The 8,096-nt window shown below is 48.0% G+C and overlaps 1 protein-coding gene across 1 annotated transcript in view; it reads left to right on the top strand.

The window, feature by feature from the left end:
- The first annotated feature begins 1,194 nt into the window (after positions 1-1,194).
- Positions 1,195-8,096, top strand: part of INTS2 (integrator complex subunit 2) — a 21,408-nt gene continuing 14,506 nt past the window's right edge. The window contains exons 1-11 of the mRNA XM_019511121.1: positions 1,195-1,516; positions 2,128-2,266; positions 2,801-2,903; positions 3,037-3,150; positions 3,941-4,071; positions 4,182-4,355; positions 4,940-5,166; positions 5,970-6,095; positions 6,746-6,817; positions 6,909-7,023; positions 7,827-7,895. Of these exons, the coding sequence (XP_019366666.1) occupies positions 1,224-1,516; positions 2,128-2,266; positions 2,801-2,903; positions 3,037-3,150; positions 3,941-4,071; positions 4,182-4,355; positions 4,940-5,166; positions 5,970-6,095; positions 6,746-6,817; positions 6,909-7,023; positions 7,827-7,895 (1,563 nt within the window). The 5' untranslated portion in view covers positions 1,195-1,223. The remainder of the gene's footprint in view (positions 1,517-2,127; positions 2,267-2,800; positions 2,904-3,036; positions 3,151-3,940; positions 4,072-4,181; positions 4,356-4,939; positions 5,167-5,969; positions 6,096-6,745; positions 6,818-6,908; positions 7,024-7,826; positions 7,896-8,096) is intronic.

The raw sequence follows: 8,096 nt of genomic DNA, 5'->3' as shown, positions 1-8,096 counted from the left end.
TTGAACCCCTACGGAGACCGTGGATGAGAGGGCTGCAGCGCTCCGAGATGAGCCAGTTCATCTCAAGTTGGGCCTGCTCTCGACACAAACTCTGCGGTGGGAATTCAGTGGCTCTCGATTCCCCCTTGACTTTTTTTCCCCCCTCATGCTGTGGAAGATGACGGAGAGGAGGGCCTGGCCCCGCAGGAGCATCCCTGATGTGTAAAGCAGGAGTGGCTCTCCTCTGGCTCAGAGGCTGGAAATACTACTACCCCCCTCCCTGCCCCCCTTCTTGAGTTTTTGAAGACAATGGAGCTGAGGCCCGAGCTGTTGAGGATGTCCCAACGCGTGGTGGCTGACAAAACTCTGCCGCCCAATACGCGATTCAGTTTCTCTTGATTTTTGCCCCTTGATTTTATAAGATTCAGTTTCTCTTTGTTTGTTTTTGGGGTTTTTTTGCTTAGGTTTTTTTTGCCCCTTGATTTTTCAAGAAATGAAGCTTCTCTTTTTTTTTTGACACTTGATTTTGAAGTGAGCCAAGCTGCGGCCTGTCCTGACAAGCCTCCCCTGTAAAGCAGGAGTAGCTGCCCCACCTTCCCCCGGCGGGGATTCAGTTCTCCCCTCTTCCCCGCCCCCCCCGATTTTGAAGACCGAGCTGAGGGCCTGGCCTCACCCGATCCTGCGGGGCGGGGTGGGGGGTGGACGCTGGAGCCGCCACAGCCCAGACTTCCGCCCTGCCCCTGGGCCGGAGACTGAGGGCCTGGCGCTGGCTTCCGCTGAGGGTCGTCATTTCCTGCGCGCCCGCGCAGCGTGACGCCGCTCCCGGCCGGAAGTGGGCGGGGCGACCCCGGGTTGAGGGGAGGTGGGTTGCAGGGGCTGTGTCGGCGGTGGGGCCGTCATCTGTTAGGGGGTGCGCCCCTGCCTGTGAGGCCAGGAGCCGGCTGGCGGGGCTGGGGCAGTTGTGGGGCCACGGCCCGTTAAGGAAACGACCCCCCACCCCCAAGACAGGCCGCTGAAGGCCTCGCAGCCGGTGTCTGGGGGGAGGTGTGCAGGGAGCGTGTGGCGCCGCTCCGGTTCCCGCATGCAGGCGTGACGGCAAGACATCTCCCCCCAGCCCCCGCTTGGCCAGAGCCGGGAGGGAGGTCCCGGGACGCGGGGGAGCGGAGCCCCTTCCCCACCGCTCGTGCCAGTGGGTGGTGGCGGCATCTCACCCGTGTCTTGGCGTGCAGGGCGGCAGCGGCACCATGGCAGAGTGCTCCAGCCTGCAGTTCGTTAGTCCCTATGCATTCGAAGCGATGCAGAAGGTGGACGTGGTGCGCCTAGCAGCGCTGAGCGACCCCGAGCTCCGGCTCTTGCTGCCTTGCTTGGTGCGCATGGCCTTGTGTGCTCCTGCTGACCAGAGCCAGAGCTGGGCACAGGACAAAAAGCTCATCCTGCGGCTCCTTTCTGGCGTGGAGGCCGTCAACTCCATCGTTGCCTTGCTGTCTGTGGATTTCCACGCGCTGGAGCAGGATGCGAACAAGGAGCAGCAGCTTCGGTAACTGAAAGGATACGCGCGGTCTGCGCGCAGGCTTCGTTCGACTGTTGCCCTCGTCTCGTCCTGACGTGGCTTTGCTTTACTACTACGCTTTGTTACTTGTTCCTTGGGCTCGGTAGGATGATGTTCGAGGAAGGAGGGTGGGATTTATTTACTTATTTATTTAGCTTCAAGCTTCACACCCGGCACCTGGCCAAGGGACAGTGATGTGCATTAACTGAAGACCTGTCCAATCCCCCTGGACCCGGGCAAAGAGAAGAATTTGAGGCTTCCAATAGGTTAAGAACTAGAGGCTTCCTCAAGCCCTTTCTTCTGAGGTGAAAAAAGAGAGCCAGGGTTGTACGAATACGCTTGCTTGACTGTGGTTTGTGTGCAGATTGCGAGACGCACCTGTGTTTTGACAGCAGGTTAACTTTGCCATTTAGGTGGGTTTGGTGTTTGAAACTTGCTAGTGTCATAAAGTCCCAGTGCTGCTCTCTGGCTAGTTGGACCCCTGGCAAAGAATACTTGTCAGATGAGCAAGTGTGAATGTATTGTCTGTTTTCACCAAAAGGCAACTGGTTTCTGTGGCTTTTTTGAACAGCTGTTTTCACATTTCAATGATCTATTAGGCTCAAACTCGGAGGAGGTAGTGGAGAAAGCATCTTGGTTTCGCAGCTTCAGCACGGTCTGACGTTGGAGTTTGAGCACAGTGATTCCCCGCGCCGGCTTCGGCTTGTGCTTAGCGAGCTGTTAGCGATTATGAACAAGGTGAATTTCTGTTTCATTCTTTACCATGTGTGTGAATTGATGTTGGTGGACATGGAAAAAAAATAAAGCATGGGTGCACATGGCTTCATGCCTGTGCTTCGTGCTTGGGTCAATGGAGATCCTTTTTGTTCTGTCACATGTTGTTTTATTTAAGACAGGGGCGTGGAGGTGTTTTTAGTTACTAACATCTGTAGCCGGGGCTTCCAAACTAACAAGAAAAGCTTAAAGTGGTAGCCCACGTTTTGGGAACAAATACACCTCGATTGGTTTCTCTAGTTTCTCTCATGACAATTCAGAGCTGTGTTCACCTGGCCTAGGTGCCTGCTTGAATATTTTTTTAGCAATTCTGAGGTTTTTGAGCAACTTTATTACAAACAGTCGTAATAAACTGGGCATATTGCAAGTGTGCTGGGTCTGTTTTCACATAGTCAATCATTTGAGTTCAAATCCACGGGAATTTGATGTGAAGTAACTGAGTTATACTGTTTACTCACTTTATTATGCTTGTGTTATGATGATAACCTTCTCTTCCAGGTGTCAGAGTCAAATGGTGAATTTTTCCTCAAGTCTTCGGAACTCTTCGAGAGCCCAGTCTACTTGGAGGAGGCAGCAGACGTTCTGTGTATTTTGCAAGCAGGTATGCAGTCCTTTACTTGCGAGCCTCTCCGTGCCATCCCTTTTAAATGGTCGGCATGTGACTAACGTAGTTTTAATTTCAGAGCTTGTTTTAGACTGAAAACAATGGCTTTTAAAATCCTGTTTCCATTCAGAGCTGCCTTCACTGTTGCCCATTGTTGATGTGGCAGAAGCCCTGCTTCATGTTAAAAATGGAGCCTGGTTCCTGTGCCTCCTTGTGGCCAATGTTCCCGATAGCTTTAATGAAGGTAAGTTGTCGTTTCTTGTTTGGCATATTTCCTTCTGGGAATTTATAACCCCTTCAGCAAAAATTAATTGCAGTCCAAAATGTAGCATAAAACAGTGCTAGCCTTGGGGCACGTGCCTGCACATGATTCAGCCCTAAGGGGCTTTCTGCTCCTGCCACTCGCCTCCCTTCACAGCACCTTCTCCTACGGCTGGCTCCCTGTGCTGTCATCTCAATATGAGTCTTACCCAGGTCAGTAGTGACAAAGGATGGTAATGCTGTGGAGTTGTGGGCTGTCTCTGCACAAGCATCCCCATTGCCAAGCTGTTATTACTTTGTGCCTACTGCAGAGGTTAGGGAATGAATGGTCCTGGAGACAGAGCTGCTCTTGCAGTCATAGTTGTTGCTTCAGGTCAGGCTGCAGGGTGGGAGTAGAGGAAGAGCTTGCAGTGCTGTTATCCAAGCTGTATCTCAACTTGGGCCAAGGACTTCCCTGTCCAGGGCTGTCCCATGCATCACCTGACTTAATGAGGGGCATGAGTAGCTGAAGTCAGTTTGGATCAGGCTTTAATCTGTATCGTCACTGTAAGTTCTGTGGGGCAGGCACTGTCTCTGTTTGGTTTGTATAGTGTCCTAGCGCAAAATGGCCCGGGTCCAGCAGCAGGGCTCTTCAGCCTGGTGGTAACACAGGTAGCAAAAACGATGTTGAACCGAATGGCCCATTCCAGTGGGCTGTGTGTATGTGGGAAGAGCTGCCTTCCTAGTGCAATAGACAGAATACTTAGTCCCAGCCTTGTGCCCTGAATGCTTAGTTTGCAGAGGCCTGATCAAGAACGGCGAGCGACAAGACGAAGAGAGCATCGGAGGCCGGCGCAGGACTGAGGCGCTTCGTCACCTGTGCAAGATGAACCCCTCCCAGGCGCTGAGGGTCCGAGGAATGGTGGTAAGCCTCAGATCAGGTTGTTATGGGGTAGCACGCGAGACCTGATTATGCTCTAGCATTTAGTTGAGGACGTCCGGTGAGTGGAGGCTCGCTCTTCGGCTCCCTTCCAGGTGGAAGAGTGCCATCTTCCAGGCCTGGGAGTGGCCTTGACCCTGGATCACACAAAGAATGAATCCTCGGAGGATGGCGTGAGCGACTTGGTGTGCTTTGTGAGCGGTTTGCTGCTTGGAACGAATGCAAAAGTGCGGACGTGGTTTGGGACTTTCATCCGGAATGGACAACAGGTTAGAACAATCTGAGTGTTCCCTGGGAACAGGCCAAAAGGAAGCTCCAGCTTGCGAGTGTGAGCAGATCTCAGGATCCTGCTGTACCACTGGCTGCAAAGCGAGGGTTATGGCAGCTGAGGCCAGTCCCGTGCAGCTTCACAGGTCAGGCCGTTGTGGAATGGAGGTTGCCAGTGGGTGCCACCTAGTGGCTCCTTCTAGGGCTGTCCTGTCTTGGTGACTTTAAAGATGCCGTCTCGTAGCCATGGGAACGGGTGAACCATAGATGTTTACTGAGTATATTGTCAGCCTCACTACAGTTTATTTCACACCCAGTACTGCAAAGTTGGGCACTGATTCAGTGGCTTGCTGGGATTAGGTAGTATCTGTATTTTGCTGAAACAGGGCATTGTAATGTAATCGTGCTCTGGCTGCTCCCTACCCGGTGAAACAATGGTGTATAAATTTCCTTTGAGAACTTGGCTGTGCGAGTTTACCATAGAGTTGTCTTAATTACTGCAGCTGCCATGCCCTGTACTAAAATGGGAAACATGATGAATTTTCTTAGAACTGCTGGGTCTTGTACCTTTTGATTTCTCGTGCAGAGAAAAAGGGAAAACATCAGCTCTGTCCTCTGGCAAATGAGAAGGCAGCTGCTCCTGGAGCTGATGGGGATTCTTCCCACGGTTCGCAGCACACACACTGTGGAGGAAGCAGATGTGGACACGGACCCACACGTGTCTGTGTATTCTGGACTGAAAGAGGAGCACGTCGTGAAAGCCAGCGCGCTGTTACGCCTCTACTGTGCACTCATGGGGATCGCCGGGCTGAAGTACTTGATGGCTTTTATGTTTCTGGTGTTTGTCGTTGCTGTCTCCATTCAGTTACTGGAAGTCTTGGGCAGCTTCAGCTTGAGCTTCCTCCCGTTCCCCTAATGTCCAAACCTGACTGGACTTACCCTCTCTTAAAACGGAGAGTTCATGTTTCATGCTTACTCAGCGCTGCTTGTGTAGCAGAATGGCCAGCTGGTTGAATAGTTCCTTATATTTCTGATTTAGAGTAGATAGCTGTACCTTTAAATTCTGTAGGACCAAATAAGTACTTACTTGCTCTGCTATATTCTTAGCATGAAAGCTTAGCAAAAAAGCTTGCCTTGGGGAAGAATATCACTGTTAGAATGGAGATTCAGATGAGAGATTTGTGCCGCTGAATTCCCTGCCATAGAATCACTTCTACAATCCTAGCATTTGCACTGGTGTGTAGGGCAGAAAGCAGCTGAAAATCTTGGTCATACCTGTCACAGCTCAGAATCCACTAGGTTTATTTTGACTTCAGCCTTCATAGTCTGCATAAAAATAAAGTAAGTTTGACATGGTAGTTATCTGGATATTTGCCTCTTCTAGAGCTGAGATTTATATCAAGAAATGTTTAAAGCTGTGACCTCTGAATTCTTAAGTTCAAAGAGAATTGCCAAGTAATCTCCATAACTATATATTGAGAGGGTCACATGATGAAGCAATGACTGCTTTTTCTTGTAATTCCAATTTTAAGAAGCTTTTAACCATTGTAACCAGATGGGAAATATTTTTCTGCCTGAACTCCTTTTGTTTTTCTCTTATTTCTTCTTCTGTTCAGACCAACTGACGAGGAAGCGGAGCAGTTACTTCAGCTCATGACGAGTCGTCCTCCTGCGACTCCTGCTGGTGTTCGCTTTGTCTCTCTCTCCTTCTGCATGCTCCTGGCCTTCTCCACCCTTGTCAGGTACCTGTCATTGTGGAGATACAGCCTGCTCCTGGTATTACTATTTGAGCAGTGCCTGGGCAACAACACGTGGGCTGCCCGCCAGTTTTTCTGCCTCTTTTTTTTTTTAAGTCTTTATGACAATGGTCAGTCTCCTGATGAAGATGAGTGGTCTCACCAGTGGACTATGTCCATATCACGTAATGCCACCCTCTTGCCTAGTGCAAAGTGCCTTTGGGAGGGGGAAAGAGGCATTGGTCTAGAGTGCTAGAGAGAAGCCTGTGCACTAGGCCTTGTAGTTTTGTTTTCCATTGAACAAGTTTTGTGGTGAAAACCATTTGAAAGCACTGGCAGGCTTCATTATTAATAGAAATGGCCTTATGAAGGTGGAACAGAACACCCTTTACTTTAGGGGTCCTTGAGTAATGTTGAGACATTTAGACTGTTTACTCAGGGCAAACTACTACAAGTTTTGATGTTTGTGCTGTCACCAGTGTTCAGAGGCTGGCTTAACACTTAATAGTAAGTGAAGGAAAGGCTCCCTCGGTAGAAGAGCATGTTTTTCCTCCTTGTCATCTTGGAGGTTGATTCTTGGGGTCTCCTAATTGTTACTGTAATAGTTAACACGTGGGAACATAGAAACATGTCTGTCATGGAATGTTTTTGTTTAGCACCCCAGAGCAGGAGCAGCTGATGGTCATGTGGCTAAGCTGGATGATAAAAGAAGAGGCCTACTTTGAAAGGTGAGAGCTTCAGTTTTTCTGAAGGGACTCCAATAACCCATTGTTTTCTATGTCTCAGTTGAAACTCACTCTTCCTTCTTTGTTCCAACAGCATTTCTGGAGTGTCTGCTTCTTTTGGAGAGATGCTTCTGTTGGTTGCCATGTATTTCCATAGCAATCAGCTTAGTGCTATCATTGATCTGGTTTGCTCTACTTTGGGAATGAAGGTAACTCCTGACCTCCCCCAAATGAATGTTTCCTTTTAAAACTCACTTATTGAAGGTGCATATAGGTTCTAGCTTGTTTTACCTAATAACATCTATAAATCTGTATTTCTGCTGTGTATTTGAACACCTGTGTGTTTAGATGAAAAATCTGGGAATAAACATTTTTTCTAGCACAAAAGCAAAATGTACGCAGAACAGTAGGTTTCAGAGGTGAAAACCTGCCAGAGCACAGAGGGATCTTTGTATCAGATGGGATATAAAGCATAAAGATACACATCTTTAGAAATATGCCCAAATGAATGTGCGTTCTTCTTATAAGCTCATGTTTGTGCATGTAGCAATGCAAGGTCCTTTCTAAATTGGGCTGCGAAGATTTCCTTAAAAAAACTGATGGAGAAATGACGCTTTGGCATGTACTACTTAACTAACATAGACTGATTTCTAGTTTTTGTTTATCAGCATAGTCTTTGATTTTTGATTTTTTTTTTTTCCTTCTCTTTGGCAGCTGCTGGTTTTGTTAAATCGGGGGGGAAAACAGTGCAGTCAGTTCTTAGGTTGGTGAGGAAATACAGGAAATCTTGAACTCATAACATTAGAATGTAAAACAAACTCATCTTCAAATGTTTAATCTTAATATGTGAATATTTTCTTAGCACTATGAAGGCAATGGCAAATGCCACTTGCTGCCAGCTGAAAACCAGATTAAATAAAAGATGAAACGGACTTTAATGTGTTTCATCTTTTGCAAAAGGAAAGACAGACCCTCAAAAGGCTGATAGCAAATACTGCATTGTTTGTTTCAGATTGTTATTAAGCCCAGTTCACTGAGCAGAATGAAAACCATCTTTACCCAGGAGATTTTCACTGAACAGGTATTCTTTGGTTTGCTTTAATTCCTATCTGTAGTACAAGAGTTCAGTCACTTTAAAAAATTTCAGAACAGTTCTTTGCTGCTTTTCTCATCTTAATCTTGTCATGGTATTTCCTTTCTTAGTTTCTGATGAAGTTCATAAATGTAAATAAACAAATTCTGTGGTATGCCATTCTACCTTGGGAAAATTCACACAGAAAAG

The sequence above is a fragment of the Gavialis gangeticus genome, unplaced genomic scaffold (assembly GCF_001723915.1).
Source record: "Gavialis gangeticus isolate Ggan-Ray unplaced genomic scaffold, GavGan_comp1, whole genome shotgun sequence".
In the NCBI taxonomy this organism is placed as follows: Eukaryota; Metazoa; Chordata; order Crocodylia; family Gavialidae; genus Gavialis; species Gavialis gangeticus.
This window is presented reverse-complemented; position numbering and strand designations above follow the sequence as displayed.